The sequence below is a fragment of the Schistocerca cancellata genome, chromosome 6 (assembly GCF_023864275.1).
Source record: "Schistocerca cancellata isolate TAMUIC-IGC-003103 chromosome 6, iqSchCanc2.1, whole genome shotgun sequence".
Classification (NCBI taxonomy): Eukaryota; Metazoa; Arthropoda; class Insecta; order Orthoptera; family Acrididae; genus Schistocerca; species Schistocerca cancellata.
In genome coordinates this window covers 310,342,945-310,361,707 of record NC_064631.1, presented here as the reverse complement: position 1 = coordinate 310,361,707, position 18,763 = coordinate 310,342,945, and the positions used below count along the sequence as shown (strand labels likewise).

The following is an 18,763-nucleotide window of genomic DNA, read 5'->3' as shown; positions in this document are numbered from 1 at the left end:
AACCATGAGAACACAGGACCAGCTTCGAAATTTCTTTGCTTCTCTTAGCCAGGCGCCAGGTCGCAACAATCAGCCCTCTGTCGTTGTCGCTTACGTCAGTTGATTTCCCCAGTTTCGGACCATATCATCGCAAGAATGATTCTACATTGGTGTCTTGGTGTCTCCCATTCTTTCTCGAGCGCTTATTTTCTTTCATGGTTTTTTTTTGGTCAGTCTTCTGACTGGTTTGACGTGGCCCGACACGAATTCCTCTCCTGTGCTAACCTCTTCATCTCAGATTATCTCTTGCAACCTACGTTCTCAATTATATGATGGATATATTCCAATCTCTGTCTCCCTCTACAGTTTAGGCCTCTAAAGCTCCCTCTAGTACCACGGAAGTCATTCCCTTATGTCTTAACAGATGTCCTATCATCCTGTCTCTCCTGGTTATCAGTGTTTGCCACATTCAATTCCTCTCCGATTCTGCGCAGTAACCTCCTCATTCCTTACCTTATCAGTCCACCTAATTTTCAACATTCGTCTGTAGCACCATATCTCAAATGCCTCGATTCTCTTCTGTTTACCTCGGGCATGGATGTGTGTGATGTCCTTAGGTTAGTTAGGTTTAATTAGTTCTAAGTTCTAGGCGACTGATGACCTCAGAAGTTAAGTCGCATAGTGCTCAGAGCCATTTGAACCATTTTTTCTCTTCTGTTTCAGTTTTCCCACAGTCAATGTTTCACTGCCATGCAATGCTGCACTCCACACGTACATTCGCAGAAACTTCTTCCTCGAATTTAGGCCGATATTTGATATTAGTATACTTGTCTTTTCCATAACTAGTCTGCTTTTGATGTCCTTCTTACTCCGTCAGTTATTGGTTATTTTACTGCCTAGGTAGCTGAATTCCTTAACTTCACCTACTACGTGACCATCAATCCTGATGTTAAGTTTCTCGCTGTTCTCATTACTACTACTTCTCATTACCTCCGGCTTCCTTCGATTTACACTCAGTCCGTATTCTGTACTCATTAGACTGTTCATTTCGTTCAGCATATCATGTAATTCTCCTTCACTTTCACTCGGGATAGCAATGTCATCAGCAAATCGTATCATTGATATACTTTCACCTTGAATTTTAATTCCACTACTGAGCTTTTATTTCCATCATTGCTTCCTCGATGTACAGATTGAACAGTACATACATTTTAATACGAGCTCTTCCTTCTTGGTCGTCCACTCTTATTATTCCCTCTTGGCTGTTGTACATATTGTATATCACCGTTGTCTCACTATAGATTACCCCCATTTTTTTTCAGATTTTCGAACATCTAGCTATTTTACATTGTCGAACGCTTTTTGCAGGTCGACGAATCCTATGAACGTGGCTTGATTTTTCTTTAGTCTTGCTTCCATTATTAACCGCAACATCAGAATTGCCTCCCTCGTGTGCTTACCTTTCCTAAAGTTTAACTGATCGTTATCTGGAGTATCCTCAATTTTCTTTTCCATTCTTCTGTTTATTATTCTTGTAAGCAACTTAGATGAATGAGTTGTTAAGCTGATTGTGCGATAATTCTCCCACTTGACAGCTCTTGCCGTCTTCGGAATTGTTTGGATGATGATACTGGTCCCCTATCTCTTCTAAATCGACTCCTGTTTCTTCTTCTATCACATCAGACAAATCTTCCACCTCATAGAAGCTTTCAGTGTATTCTTCCCACGTATCTCCTCTCTCCTCTGCATATAGCAGTGGAATTCCCGTTAATGATATCACCCTTGCTTTTAATGCCACCGAAGGTCGTTTTGACTTTCCTGTATGCCGAGTCTGTCCTTCCGACAATCATTTCTTTTTCGATGTCTTCACATTTTTCCTGTAGCAATTTCGTCTAAGCTTCCGTGCACTTCCTATTTATTTCATTCCTCAGTGACTCGTGTTTCTGTATTCCTCAATTTCCAGGAACATTTTTGTACTTCCTCCTTTCATCGATCAATTGAAGTATTTCTTGTTACCCATGGTTTCATCGCAGGTACCTTCTTTGTACCCATATATTCCTTCCCATCTTCTTCTGTGATGCCCTTTTTAGAGATGTCCATTCCTCTTCAACTGTACTGCCTACTGAGCTATTCCATATTGTTGTATCTATAGCCTTAGTGATCTTCAAGTGTATCTCGTCATTCCTTAGTACTTCCGTATCCCACTTCTTTGCGTATTGGTTCTTTCTGACTAATGTCTTAAAATTCAGCCTTCTCTTCATCATTTCGTCATTGTGATCTGAGTCTATATCTGGTCGTATGTACATCTTACTATCCAGTATCTGATTTCGGAATCTCTGTCTGACCATGATGTAATCTAATTGAATTCTTCTCGTATCACCTGGCTGTTTCCAAGTGTACCTCCTCCTCCTCCTGTGGCTCTTGAACAGAGTACTCGCTGTTACTAGCTGAAAGTTGTTACAGAACTCAATTAGTCTTTCTCCTCTCTGATTCCTCGTCTCAACCCTTATTCTCCTATAAACTTTTCTTCTGCTGCTTCCCCTACAACTGCAGTTCAGTCCCCCTTTATACAAGGTGTTACAAAAAGGTACGGCCAAACTTTCAGGAAACATTCCTCACACACAAATAAATAAAAGATGTTATGTGATCATGTGTCCGGAAACGTTTAATTTCCATGTTAGAGCTCATTTTAGTTTTGTCCACCTACGCTCAATGGAGCACGTTATCATGATTTCATACAAGATACTCAACGTGTGCTGCTAGAACACGTGCCTTTACAAGTACGCCACAACATGTGGTTCATGCACGATGGAGCTCCAGCACATTTCAGTCGAAGTGTTCGTACGCTTCCCAACAACATATTCGGTTACCGATTGATTGGTAGAGGCGGACCAATTCTATGGCCTCCACCCTCTCCTGACCTCAACCCTCTTGACTTTCATTTATGGGGGCATTTGAAAGCTCTTGTCTACGCAACCACGCTACCAAATGTAGAGACTCTTCGTGCTCGTATTGTGGACGGCTGTGATACAATACGCCATTCTCCAGGCATGCATCAGCGCATCAGGGATTCCATGCGACGGAGGGTGGATGCATGTATCCCCGCTAACGGAGGACATTTTGAACATTTCCTGTAACAAAGTGTTTGAAGTCACGCTGGTACGTTCTGTTGCTGTGTGTTTCCATTCCATGATTAATGTGATTTGAAGAGAAGTAATAAAATGAGCTCTAACATGGAAAGTAAGCGTTTCCGGACACATGTCCACATAATATATTTTCCCTCTTTGTGTGTGAGGAATGTTTCCTGAAAGTTTGGCCGTACCTTTTTGTAACACCCTGCATACTGTATTACTCTCTCAATATGCTCATACACTTTCCCTATCTCTTCATCTTCAGTTTGCGACGTCGGCATGTATACAGAGTGTTTCAAAAATGACCGGTATATTTGAAACGGCAATAAAAACCAAACGAGCAGCGATAGAAATACACCGTTTGTTGCAATATGCTTGCGACAACAGTACATTCTCAGGCAGACAAACTTTCGAAATTACAGTAGTTACAATTTTCAACAACAGATGGCGCTGCGGTCTGGGAAACTCTATAGTACGATATTTTCCACATATCCACCATGCGTAGCAATAATATGGCGTAGCCTCTGAATGAAATTACCCGAAACCTTTGACAACGTGTCTGGCGGAATGGCTTCACATGCAGATGAGATGTACTGCTTCAGCTGTTCAATTGTTTCTGGATTCTGGCGGTACACCTGGTCTTTCAATTGTCCCCACAGAAAGAAGTCACAGGGGTTCATGTCTGGCGAATAGGGAGGCCAATCCACGCCGCCTCCTGTATGTTTCGGATAGCCCAAAGCAATCACACGATCATCGAAATATTCATTCAGGAAATTAAAGACGTCGGCCGTGCGATGTGGCCGGGCACCATCTTGCATAAACCACGAGGTGTTCGCAGTGTCATCTAAGGCAGTTTGTAACGCCACAAATTCACGAAGAATGTCCAGATAGCGTGATGCAGTAATCGTTTCGGATCTGAAAAATGGGCCAATGATTCCTTTGGAAGAAATGGCGGCCCAGACCAGTACTTTTTGAGGATGCAGGGACGAGGGGACTGCAACATGGAGCTTTTCGGTTCCCCATATGCGCCAGTTCTGTTTATTGACGAAGCCGTCCAGGTAAAAATAAGCTTCGTCAGTAAACCTAATGCTGCCCACATGCATATCGCCGTCATCAATCCTGTGCACTATATCGTTAGCGAATGTCTGTCGTGCAGCAATGGTAGCGGCGCTGATGGGTTGCCGCGTTTGAATTTTGTATGGATAGAGGTGTAAACTCTGGCGCATGAGGCGATACGTGGACGTTGGCGTCATTTGGACCGCAGCTGCAACACGGCGAACGGAAACCCGAGGCCGCTGTTGGATCACCTGCTGCACTAGCTGCGCGTTGCCCTCTGTGGTTGTCATACGCGGTCGCCCTACCTTTCCAGCACGTTCATCCGTCACGTTCCCAGTCCGTTGAAATTTTTCAAACAGATCCTTTATTGTATCGCTTTTCGGTCCTTTGGTTACATTAAACCTCCGTTGAAAACTTCGTCTCGTTGCAACAACACTGTGTTCTAGGCGGTGGAATTCCAACACCAGGAAAATCCTCTGTTCTAAGGAATAAACCATGTTGTCTACAGCACACTTGCACGTTGTGAACAGCACACGCTTACAGCAGAAAGACGACGTACAGAATGGCGCACCCACAGACTGCGTTGTCTTCTATATCTTTCACATCACTTGCAGCGCCATCTGTTGTTGAAAATTGTAACTACTGTAATTTCGAAAGTTTGTCCGCCTGAAAATGTACTGTTGTCCCAAGCATATTGCAACTAACGGTGTATTTCTATCGCTGCTCGTTTAGTTTTTATTGCTGTTTCAAATATACTGGTCATTTTTGAAACACCCTGTACCTGAACTATCGTTATCGGCGTTGGTTTGCTATCGATTGTGATAAGAAAAAACCTGTCACTGAACTGTTCACAGTAACACACTCTCTTCTCTACCTTCATATTCATGACGAAACCTACTCCCGTTATGCCCTTTTCTGCTGCTGTTGACATTACCCTAGACACATCTTTTCACTTGACTTCACTGACCCCTACTACACCTAGATTGAGCCTTTGAATTTCCCTTTTCAGATTTTCTAGTTTCCGTACCACTTTCAGGCTCCTGACATTCCACGCCCCGACTCGTAGAGCGTTCAATAATCAATAACAATCGCCGTTGCATAGGTTTATTTCGAAGCAACCATTCATCGCAGAATGTTATTCTTTCGTTGATTATTCAATCTTTTTCTCATGATAACCTCCCCTTTGGCAGTCCTCTCCCGGAGATCCGAATGGGGGACTATACGGGAATCTTTTGCCAATGGAGAGATCATCATGACACTTCTTGAATTACACGCCAGATGTCCTGTGGATACACATTACGTGTCTTTAATGCAGTGGTTTACATTGCCTTCTGCATCCTCACGCCGTTGATCATTGCTTATTCTTCTGCCTTTAGGGGGTGTTTCCCACACCTAGGACATGAGAGTGCCTTGAACATCTGTCCGCTCCTCCGCCCTCCTTGACAAGGCCATAGGCAGAATGAGGTTGATTTCTTATGCCGGAAGTCTTCGGCCACCAATGCTGATTATCAAAATTAACGCAGCGGCATGATTTGAACGCGGGACGGAAGACGTTATGATTATGAACCACACTCGCTACCGCTACACCACGCTTGCATCTTCTGTAAGCGGTCATACTTGTTAGGATGTCAAAGTGTAATCTTTTATTACTTTCGTTCGTGACAGGATGCAAGGATGCCATTCCTGAGGCAGCAGTCTTAAGGGAAGGAAGTCGCGTGCGCCGTCTGACTGTAAAACGTGCGAATTTCGTTTTGTTTGTGGTGGTATTTTAGCTGTTCGTGTATTGTGATCTGCTAGGCGGAATTTCGGGAGCAGCCAAGCATTTGCCTAAAAGAGTGTTGGAAACTGCCTAAAAACCAGTGACAGACCGGTGTGTCACGCCACAGACGTTATTTCGTCGCACGGATTCGATCAGTATATGACTCACCTTCCTATTCCTCAAGACCGTGCCCTGCACGTTACGCTATATTTTGAAAACAGTTGAACTGAATTTCTTTGTGTACTGAAATACAATGAATGACAACGTCTTGCAAATATTGATACCTAGAGCAGGTATCCCCCCTTTCGTCTGCTCCGCTTACATACTATTCTTATCGCCTCATGTGTTAGCAACGCCATGCGGCATTCAGTGGTGCGGTGCGCAGTGGACAGATTCTGTTTACTGCTGGCGCTAGAGTACAATCTCTGATGTCCTACAAATGCCTGCTTGATGTGTGCAGAGCACGTGGAAGGCACGCTGCAGCCGGACTCGCTGTGCGACGTCGCGTACTACGGGCTGAGCAGCAGCCGGGAGGGCACCGTCACCAACCCGGGCAGCCAGCAGATCTTCTGGAACATCGAGGGCGCCCTCCGCTGCTCCCAGAGGTTCGTGCCGGCCGCCAACCAGAGCGTCACACTCACGGTGAGTTGAATTTCTGGTCTATATTACTCAACAAGTACCCAGTGTTCCTAAGCATTTGTACCAAAGTAACAGCCTGAATGCATTACACCAGTGTATCAGTCATGCGACAACCATGAACAGCGTTGCATTCATTTTATATAAACACTCCGACACCGACTTGCGGAACTCTTAAATGAAACCTGTTGAACATCTACACGAATGTAATGAATGTGGAGTGGAGTTCCATGTCGTTGATTTCTTTAAATTTCATATACCGGGTCATCAAAAAGTCAGTTTAAATTTGACAAAAAAAAAAAAAAAGATTGCTAGGCGCGTGAAAGCTATCTTGCGCGCTTGGTTTGGTGTTACCTGAAGTCGCAAGTGTATCGTGATCGACCGACATCTCTAGGGATGCTGAAAGACAACATCCGAAGCCAATGCCTCACCATAACTCCGAACATGCTTTACAGTGCTGTTCACAACATTATTCCTCGACTACAGCTGTTGTTGAGGAATGATGGTGGACATATGGAGCATTTACTGTAAAGAACATCATCTTTGCTTTGTCTTACTTTGTTATGCTAGTTATTGCTATTCTAATCAGATGAAGCGCCATCTGTCGGACATTTTTTGAGCTTTAGTGTTTTTTTTTTTTGTTCTAATAAAACCCCATCTCATTCCAAGCATGTGTGTCAGTTTGTACCTCTCTATCTACATTATTCCGTGATTTACTCAGTTTTCAAATTTATACTGACGTTTTGATCACCCGGTATATTTCATTGGTATATTCCAAAAGGAATAAAGGGATCCATCGATTTTGACAAACGGTCAAAAAACATTATAAGAACATGTGACATTTCGGAGAATTTAGTAAGATGTTGAAAGACTCTGTCTTGCTTAAAAATAATTGAGTAAGAAATTAAAGTTCTTAAAATAAGGCAATAAGTTTAATCATGTGACTTAGTGATGTAGAAAGGAAGAAAGGTATAAATAAAATTAAAATAAAAAGTTAAAAGGAAAAGAATAAAAAATACTCCCTTAAATATGAGTATGTAATATGTGCATGGACAGTCCTATGCCTGGATAAAATGTGAAGGGATTTTCTTATTACAGAACAGTCGACAGAGCGTCAGTTAACGTAGCGACTTCCTTTAACGGTCGGAGAACCAACGGCTAAAATATTTGTGATCGGAAACACCATACTGGCGATACGGATCGCAAAGCCAACAACAGGCTAAAATAATCCTCAAGCAGCTCAACCGGCCGTGTGTTTGATCTTCTTCCAAGGTCTGTCGCCATCACCCTGTATATCGCACAATATGACGTCCAGGACTGTTAGTTAATGTCGAGAAACGGAGCAGTTCATTGCTAAACAGTTTCTTGTATAATCGGTTTAATAAACTTTTGGGTGCAAAATTTTATTGAAACTTGTCGGATGTCGGCCAGTAATAACAAAATACAATGGAAATGCGTATTCAGACGGACTGAGCTAAAGACTGATTCGCATCAGTGGCTTACATCACCCAACGGTTCGTGGTTCAAAGACAATGAATGTACTAGCCTACAGATGCTCCTACTTTACATTAACGGGTCGATCTGAAAGATAAAAATGAAATAAAGAAGTCAGAGTCAAAGGAGAATTAACAGCAAAGAAAGAATAAGTATAGCCAGTACCAAAACATTGATATCAGTGACTAATAAGCCAAACCAAAATTAAACTTTTTTTGATGATTTATGTGGCAGGTTGTTCACGAGTTATGTCCCAAGAACGTTGATACACGAACATATCTGTACAGTAGGTCGCTACCTTTTTGCTCCTGGCGGTCAACGCCCGAAGTACACTATAAGCCAAAACTATGAGTCGGTTTTCACGTGACTACGCCATTATACTTTATTATGTTAGTTGATGAAGGTGCTGGATGCGTAGGCTATTGCTACACTCTTCCTTCTCATATGACTGCAAACGTGGCGTTATACATTCGGACGAAAACTCGGTTAATAAATAAGTACAATGTTTGTTTTTCTACATGTTACGTATGATGATTTCAGAATAATTTTTTACTTGCAGTGGAGTGTGTACAATTAAAACTGTGGGCCTGACCGAGACTCTAGCTCGGGACCTTAGCCTTCTGCTGGAAGTGCTCTACAGACCGAACTATGCAAGGATGACTCACAACCTCTCCTCAATGCTTCTGTTCCTCCAGTACATCATCTACAACCCCCCAAACTTCTCAGCAGATCTCCTGCATACCTAGCGAGACTGGCGTTCCTGGAATGTAGAGGATGAGGTTCTGGCGAAAGTGAAGCTCAGTCGACTGACAAATTTTCCTGGAAAATCAAATGTTCCATTATCGAATATCGGTCTGGCACACAATTTTAATCCCATCAGGCTGTTTCACTATCGTGAGCTATCCACTTAGCTGTTGATCAATTTAAGTTTATTTAAAGTTTACTCGTTGTTTACATGGTTTTAAATCTTTGACAATGGTGCCAACTTCGAACCCGGCCGGTAGCAAATGAGTTTAACATTTAAAAACCTGTAGCTAAGTAATTGTGTGGACCTCGACATAAGATGCATCGTCTTAGGAAGACGTTCTCATATAATTTCCGTAGATCGCAATCTATGTGCGCTGGCACTGTTCTCTGCGCTCTTTCCTATAGCGCGACATGTTGCTATCCGCATATTTTCCAGTGGCATAGTAACAACAAGAGTGAAGATCATTGGTACATTCAGCCATCTCTGTAGCATGGGTCATCCGTTAAGATCATCATGGAGAATGCCACACTACGTACAGATTTCCAACAGGTACTACTGAACAGCGATAAAAATACCAATGGTGACTGTTACGTAATTTTATGATACCGTTAAATCCAAATAAGCAAAACATACATAGGGGGATAATTATTTTGTTCAGTGCCTTTGATTCAATGTCTACGCGTTGATGGGGCCACATTCATAGTAACCCCTTTCCTTGCTTTCATTCTAGTAAGCCCTCAACTTTCTTTCAACTAATTATAAACACTCAGTACAAACTGAGCCAAGACCGATACCTCACTAAACGCGTGGGTGGTATTTAATTTATGGCGCCAGAAGTAAATTAAGAGATATGTTGAAAAGTGTACGAAGTTGACACGGCTTAAGCTTTTTTTCGAACAAAACGCTATCGACCAACTATGAATCGTGTGTCACAAAAATAGCGATATGACACCTACGTCTAAGGTCTCTTTCTTTTTTTGCCTTGAACAGGCAGCATTTCCTAGAGAATTGGTCGTATTATGCGGACACTGGCTGTGAAATATGTTTTCCGACAACCATCTAACATTAGGGTCATTTTAGAGCCTGTAAAGCATTATCTTAGTTCGCGTATGGCAATTGTTTTCGGTATCCTTAACAGCTGTTGCAGGACGCACTTACGTCAGACCATCAGCCATCTACATCTACATACATACTCGCTAGTCACCACCAGTGTGTGGCAGAGGGTACTGTTCGCGCCCAAGTCATATTTCTCAACCCCCCCTCCCGGTCCACTTCCGGATCGTGCGAGGGAAAAACGACTGTCTGAACGCCTCAGTACGATCTCTAATTTCCCTTACCTTTGAATGGTGATCATTGCGAGATATGAAAGTTGGTGGGAATTTAGTGCGCAGCCCCTTCCGTTTAGCGCGTCGTCTATCTGCAAGTGTGTCCCACATCGAACTTTCTGTGAGATTTGTGGCACTTTCGTGATGGCTAAGTGTACCAGACACGAATCTTGCCGCTCTTCTTTCGACTTTCTCAATCTCTTGAATCAGACCCAACTAGCCAGGGCCCGCTACAGACGAACAATACTCCAAGACTGGACGAACTGAAGTATTGTAATCAATTTCCTTTGTTGAAGGACTGCATCGCTTCAGTATTCTACCAATATAATGCAATCTAGAGTTGGTCTTACCCGTTACTTGCTTAATCTGATCAGGACCATGCAGGACTAATGTATCGAGTATAAGCGTCACATACGCTTCCGAAAGTCGAGCGTATCTGCCGATGCTTTCCTTCTAACCACATATAAGGCAACGGTTTCTTCTGAAGAAGGCGCCCCTAGCTGACGTTTAAAACTAGTTACAGAATTTTAAATTCTGTTTGCAACCGGTTGACTGGAAGTTTGTTCATATTGACTTTATCAGTCAATGGTAGGCCGAATAACTGCTTGTATAACGGCCAGAGATGGACCAATACGTCATTGTCTTGCTCAATTAGTGAAACTCTTACTCCTTAATAAATTACCAAATTTTTCTGGAATTGTAATAAATTGTTTGTTAGCACATGTACAGTAGCCATACCGATTCTGACAATTCCTACGTGGTCTTAGAGTGGATTTGAAGCAATTCATGTTACCACCATAATTTTCTTGTAGTTAATAATGCTCCTGTTCTCAACAGAACGAATGGTTTGAACAACTTGTACATTACCACAGCGGTACGAAATCTGAAATACATCGGGACTCCTTGGTCCCACACCACATCTAATGGAGCACAAAAGAGGATGAATCCTTCCGAAAAATCGAAGCCCATTTTTTGTGTTAAATTTCCGTAAAATTCCCCCAGTTTTTGCTGACATGCTCCCAGCCATTGTAGGAAGCAGCTCATGTACTACCGGTGATGGTCCGAATTCCACGGCAGGACGGCCTGCCCCTCCCAGAATCCGTTGCGGCTGAATACATACTTCAGATATTCAGTGTTGTGTGGTAAGCCTTCCGTATCAGATATCGTATACGCTCTTAAGATCTAGAACTTCAAGGCTTTGGTACGATGGATAACAGATAGTAGCATGCAAATACCGTTTAGTGTATGCAGGTTTGTGGTAAATTCTGTGCCCTAGAAAACCATCATTCCGTTCGTAGACGAGAAAACAAATAAATAAAAAAGTGAGGCTATCTATCAATATGCCCTTTCATTGTAAACTACGAAGAGCCGCGGAAACTTATGAAGTCACATCACTTTACATCTACACATGCAGAGAGATTCAGTTGCCCTGCCCATGGTTTTTATGCAACCCGAAACGCCTTCAAACACCACGAGCGAGATTTTCATATTCTATCGTTTCCTACATGCGAAGTACCTGCCCTGCAGGGAAAAAGAACAGGACCCTTTTGTAAGAAATTTAATATAGTTAATTTTTATACTGGAATGCATTTTCACTGGAGGCCGCGGATTTCGAGTTATTCAATAAAAACGCGTTTGATGTTCATTTTTGTACGTGTTTCTTGAATAATTCGAAAACCACGGCCTCCAAGTGAAGACGTATCCCTCTAAGAAATTAAAGCACCTTAAAATTCCTACGAAAATGTCCTGTATATTTTTGTTTTTAGGACTAATAGTTTGCCGATAGTGAGAAAGAGAACATGAAAATTTCCGCATGGCATCTGAAGGCGTTACGGGTTGCATAATACTCTTACGTAGGGGCACCTGAATCACCTTCTGTACTCCGCAAGCCACCGTGTGGTGTGTATTGGAGGGTACTTAGGTACCACTGCCACTTCCCCTTTTCTGTCCCTGTCGTGAATGGTCCCTCGGAACAACGATTGGTGGTAGGCCTCCGGGAGCGCTCGGGTCTCTCGAATGTTATCCTCATAATCTTTCCGCGTGATATACATAGGAGGAAGCAATATATTGCTCGGCTCTTCTAGGTACGTACGCTCTCGTAATTCTAATAATAAACTAAATAGTGATCCAGAAAGTCTTTCTCGCAACGCTTGCCACTGGAGTTGGGCGAGCACCTCCGTGACGTTTTCGCTTTCCCTAAGTGAACCTCTAACGAAAAGCGCTGTTGTTCTTTGAATATCCTCTGTGTATTACGGAGGTCCTTTCCGTGAAATCAGGAGCTTGAATCCACTTGTACACCTGCACCAACAATAGACTTCCTTTGCAAGCATTCGTCCGTTTGCCTCGACATACACTGTCGCGACACTGGCTGGCTTCTGTTGTCTTGCAGGTGAACTCGCTGGCGCGGCTGACGCAGGACCCGCACTGCCACACGCAATGCGGCGACGGCGGCTGCCGCTGCGTCACCAACTTGCTGCCGCTGGCGCAGATGGACCACCTGCTGCTGGCCACCGACGACGGGCAGTCGCTCGCCTGTCTCTGCGGCGACTTCCAGGTGGGCCTACCACACATTGTGTTACTGAAGACAATAAAGTGCTATTATGCTAACACATAGAAGTATTTCTTTAATTTAATCGTACGGCTAGGGCCCCCAATTTGGCAGTCCGTTCGCCGGGTGCTGGTCTTTCAATTTGACGCCACTTCGGCGACCTGCAGTCGATGAGGATGGTAGGATGATGATGAGAACACCACAACACCCACTCCCTGGGAGGAGAAAATTCCCCGACTCAGCCGGGAATCGAACCCGGGCCCAGAGGATTGACAATCCGTCACGCTGATCATTCAGCTACCAGGGGCGGACAACACATAGTAGTGAAGGGGTATAGTGAAGACATGACACATAACGGAAAGTGGCCACTTTTGAGGTTTTGTTTATTTAAGACTAAACATTAGGTTATAAAGTAGTTTAAACATCATCAGCTGTAGGATATTGTTCTTGTTACCTGAATTAAAAGAATAGAAACTCTGAGCAAAATATACCCACTATAGGATTAAGGTTCCCTGACTTGTACCAATATTATAAGCTGTATCCCTCAGCTTGAACATATTTAGAAGTCTACTCTTAAAGAAATTTTATATACAGGGTGTTTGAAAAAGAACTCCCTAATTCTAATGTGTCCTAGAATCTTCACAAAGTGACATACACTCTTCTAGTTTGTGGTGTTTGATTCATCAACCCTCCAAGTTTGGTTCGCCTGCAGTTGGCATATCTGCTTGACCTCGAGACGGCACCGGTGCTGTTTTTTCCCTCAGTTCAGTCCAGGCGTGTGTGCAGTGCAGTGCAGCTCAGCAACAATGTGTACTCTGCAACATAAAGTGCAATGCGTTATTTGGCTTGTGAAAACTGAGTCAGCTGTAACAGTGCAACGTAATTATAGATGTCAGTATGGTGGTGAAACACCTGCAGCAAAAATGTCGATCATTGGCTAAAGTCTTTCAAGGAAACCGGTAGTGTTTTAAAAAGCAGAATCACCAGGTAGGCCGACAACTTTTGAAGATATTGTTGAACAGATCCGTGTTTCGTGTGTTCGGACGTTGCCCGACGTAGTCTACAATTAGGAGTGTCTGAAGGTACTGTGTATGATGTTGGGAGTAAAATACTTAAGTTGCAACTGGTACATGAAATAAAATCCACTGATAAAGTATGAGTTTGTTGTTGACTTTCTACACAGACTTGATGATGATGTGCACACTGAAAAGATCAGAGACATCAATCAATTAAGGGAAAGAATCGTCGTGGCGGTTGGGACAGTTACACGTGAAATGTTGGTGAACTCCTGACGAATAGTGGAATATCGACTCGACGTGTGCAGGGAAACAAATGGATCCCACGTTGAAGTCTACTAACGTTAAACAAAACTTGAGGGAATTCTCTTTCATAATAAGTACTTACTATTGTAAGTTTTCATTAATTTCCCCACTAAATTTATAATTCAGACTAGGGATTTCTTTTTCAAACACACAATATTTTACTCCTGGCTTCCTATATTGCTGTCATTACAATGTACCTTTTCCACCCCCGCTCGCTTTACATCAGTCCACATTTTGCTCTTCAGGCATCTGATCATTCTTCCATTTGATTTTCCTTGCACAATATGCAATACCATTTCTTTGTTTTAACGTTGAGTTACTGTGGTGGCTTCTCTGCAGTCTCCAAAATACCTAATTTTCGCAGATGAAGATCTAATTGTAGTTGTCTTCTACTTTTCGTCGATCAACTGATTTTGTATAGGCTATTCGTCAGCTCACTGACTTCTTAAATGAGCCTTGAAGGTTTGCTTGGAGCTTTCATCATCTCCTTCGGATTCAGTGATATTTCTTAGATTGACACCTTTAGACCACTTTGTGCCTACTATGGTTTCTTCTGCAATGAAATTATAGGACAATCCATTTCTATCTGTAATGTCGAAATCAAGTTTTTACTTCCAACACGCATAAGCCGAACGCCATCTCTTGAAATTTGAAATATGCTCTTCCAGTTCCTTCTCATCTTTGGTGAAAACACTTTACGGCAACCAAAATTTTTTCCACCAACGTTTACTTTTCTGTTTTTACATACATCTTAATTATTGCCTAAGGCACATTAAGTGAGTGTATACATTCATTTATTCCATTTACAGGGCACAGTTAGAGCTAAATGCTATTCGTCTGTGGGTAACTTTCCATAACCCTCTCTGTTGCCTAACTTTAATACAAAATAATTATTTAGATAATAACTTTTAGTAACGAACACATTGAACTTCGCCTCATCGTTCTATTCATTATACTACACTTATTATTCTAAACGAATTTTTCAGTCTCACTATAGCAGCAAATTACTTAAACCGAACAGTTGCATTATCAGAAGCTTACAGCGGTACGTGATAGTGACCATTTTCCCTTTGTCAATTTCCTACAAGCGAATTACAATGAACACAGATTCGCGACAGTCTGAAAAAGATGATTGTTTCATTCGTATCCTACCATAGATATAAAAAAAAATAGTGTAAGCTCTTTCCTTGCTACAATAATTCACTTCAATCAGCGCTGTATTCACACGATCTGTTCCACAACACACATAACATAAGAGAGCTCCAAGCAACACGTAATTCACACTCACTTTTCTAAAAATGTCGTACAGTACCAGAGGTATGAATTTTATACTTGTGGTACAAATTAGGTTCTGGTACAATAATGTCAGTTGACCTCTACAGGAAAATTTATTTCTATAAAACCTTGCACGTAATTATAGTCACAGAATTATGCCTTTGGACTCATTGTCTTGGACAACACTGTCAGTTACACCCAGTGTCGTACTAACTTCTTTTTAGCAGTGGTGTGCCCCATTTGGCTTTGGCACCTCTAGCGGCACGCTGCGGTACTATGTGGTGGAAAATCAAACGTCTACCTGGACCGCTGACATGTAACTCGAAACAAATAAAAATTAATAATGCAATATTCGGTATTCGAGGAAAACTTACAGCTTTATGTCTAGCCTTTGTATGTACTCTAATTTATCAATGGACGTGCCATTTCATATTGTCTCGTATAGCGGCGTTTTATGGGACTGCAGCGCGGGGATTCCCCTGCGTACTAGGACTACGGACATGTACGCGGAAACACATACAAAACTAATTACGCAAATTTCTCCATCTTGCGCCAAAGCTACGTTCCAATTTCAATTCTGAATGCTTTGTTACTCTTTCCTTTCCTTCCAGTATTCCTTCTTTGCGATGGTGTCCATTCACTTTCCGAACTTTATCGCTTGAAAATCTCTTTCCAGCATTTGTTCTTCTGTTATGTTATTGCTTTCAAAGTCCTTCTTAATCTCCAGAATCCGGGTGGATTTTCATTTCTTTTCCGTAAGGTAATGAAAGATCTGCTGCGTGAGTTTATTGTCTCCATTCAGTAAATATGTCCAAAAGTTGTAATTTTCTACGCCTTTTTGTTTCTGATATATTTTATGTGTTCTTATAACATTCATCCCTGCTCTTGATTTCCACAATTCTGTAGTTTTCTGGAGAGATTTTATTTATTTTATAACGTTTCGGTCTAATATACGTAATATTTGGAACTTGTAATTTAAATGTAGGATTCCCTTAGGAAGCAGACATTCTGGTTTTACTACTGTGTTGTACTGCGTAATTTTAAGTTTTGTATACAAACATTTCCTGTCATAGGTTTCAGTAGTTGTACTATACACTTTTTCCACCTTGTGTATCCTTTCATATGAAGTAGGTCTTTGTAAACCGTTTTTTAGAATAACCTTTCATCCGCAACATTATTTTTTCGAGGTGACAATTTTAACTTTACGGTCAGTACTCGTAGAGACGATCACGCAGGAGTCATATGTCATTTAAGATTTCACAATACAGCCATTTCATGTCCCATGTACTCAAGGGATATTGCGGGTAATACAGCTAAACCAAATGCCACACATGCTCAGTGGATACAGATGCTGGCTGGGAGAGTTGACATCCACTGATCTGGTGCAAGAGTATAACTCCATGCCGCTGCAGGAATGGATGGTTCCTGTACAGTACAGTGGCCCTCAACGAGAACCGCAGGTGCAACGCCGCTGCCAGAGTGCGTGTCCTGAGCTCCGTTTCCGCTGGAGCGTAGTTTTACGACGGCTGAAAAGTGTGAGAAAGAGCAAAAGAGAAAGAGAAGAGGGAGGGTGACATAGCCCGGGGGGATGAGGATGAAGAAGAATTGGAGATGTTTGAAAGAAAATTATGAGGAGATGCGGATTGGACTATGTTAAGTGATATTTTTGTGAGGCCTTCCTCGTCCTGTAACGGAGTTGCTAGCGTCTTGTTCTCAGCTGCTAGACGGAGTTACTGCTGTTATGCCAAGTAAGACAAAACAACGTATATGTTAATAGTATGTTTTGCGTTTGTTGTTTTCTTTTTACGGTTAACACTGGTGAGCAATAAAATAATTAAAAGCGAATCGTGAATCTGTAGCAAGCGTTCCGACTATGGACTGCTTGTGTTCCGTGCTGCGAATGGTATCATATAAGCAAGAATTATAGAAATTATTGTCTCCATTGTAAACTTATGTTGATCTCAATAAACTAATCAACTGTTCAAGCGACAACGGGAATTAAATAGCAACAAGGAAAAAATTGTAAATTTGGAGATCGTCCAGAGAGCGATCTGGTGACTCTAGCTTAAATCAATTGTCCAGATCACAATATTATATTATTAGTGACCGGTTTCGACTTCATGTGGAATTCGTCTTCAGAAAATGAGCAACACCTGCCTGCTCCTGCTGGCGACACCTCGGACGCTCCCGGGGCAGCACGACCGTAAACTATTCAATTTAAAAATCGTGTTGCCGCGTGAGCATCCGAGGAGCTACCAACCGTATCCACATGGAGCTCATTTCCCGAAGATTACAAGCTACAAATTGTCACTATTAAAATGACTGCATACAAAAAAGTAGACTAAATGAAATCGAGGAAGACGTCAAGAAAAATAATACGAGAAATTTCTACAGACTATTCAGGGAAAATATCATGTTTTATCAGCCTTCAAATATCTGCTTCAGAAGAACAAACGGATCTCTAGAGACAAACAATTAAGAATATTGCAATAGTCTTAAAGGATATTTTGTGAGAAGCCCAAAGAAAAATTACACTTCACGAAAACACTACCAAACCCAGATTCGAAGCCGCCTACAACCACAGAGGTTGATTAGGTTATGAAACAACTAAAGAACAACAGAGCCCCAGGGGAAGAGTGCATTATCGCTGAAATCTGGAAACTCGCAGACCACAATATTACAAAGAAAATTCATAAAATTCTCTTGGAAATACTGAGCACTGAGAAAATTCCACGGGAATGGAAATCCGCTCTGACTCACCCACTCCACAAAAAGGGAGACACGACAGACCCTAATAATCACAGAGGGATCTCATTATTACTGTCACTCACAAAATTCTGTCCAAGGTGTTATTGAACAGACTGGAACCAAAAGTGGATACAAAGATAGGTGCATACCAGGCAGGGTTCAGAAAGGGAAGATCCTGTATTGAACAGATTCGGAACCTGCGAACGCTCTTGAAGGTCAGACGGGCGAACAACTCTGTAGTTACATTTGTGGACTTTAAGAAGGCCTAAGACTCCATTGACAGGCAGACTCTCTTTGACACACTGGAAGAATATGGCAGAGCCATTTGAGACACATACAAGGGACAGACATGGTGATGGTCTCTCACCACTTCCATTCAACATAGTCCTGGACAAAATTATGAAGCAGTGGAAAGAAAAAGTAGAAGGAATTCAGTTAGGAACAACACGTGCTAGCAATACAATCATAAAATGCCAAGCATTTGCAGATGACTTGGTAATACTCAGCAATAACAGAGAAGAAGCCCAAGAAGCCCTGGAATATTTACATGAAGTTGCTGCTACAACGGGGTTACACATATCGTACGAGGAAACACAATATATGGAAAGAAAGAACAACAATACACAAACCATGCACACAAAAGACGGATTGGTTAAAAAAATGAAAAACTTCAGGTATCTTGGGGAATACATACAAACAGGAGTATCAAACAAGGCCTCCAACACAGAACGAACAGACAAAC

At 42.1% G+C, this 18,763-nt stretch overlaps 1 protein-coding gene across 1 annotated transcript in view; it reads left to right on the top strand.

Moving 5' to 3' along the window:
• The window catches only part of LOC126088306 (uncharacterized), a 323,218-nt gene that overhangs the window by 239,311 nt on the left and 65,144 nt on the right, over positions 1-18,763 (top strand). The window contains exons 13-14 of the mRNA XM_049906436.1: positions 6,386-6,567; positions 12,518-12,682. Of these exons, the coding sequence (XP_049762393.1) occupies positions 6,386-6,567; positions 12,518-12,682 (347 nt within the window). The remainder of the gene's footprint in view (positions 1-6,385; positions 6,568-12,517; positions 12,683-18,763) is intronic.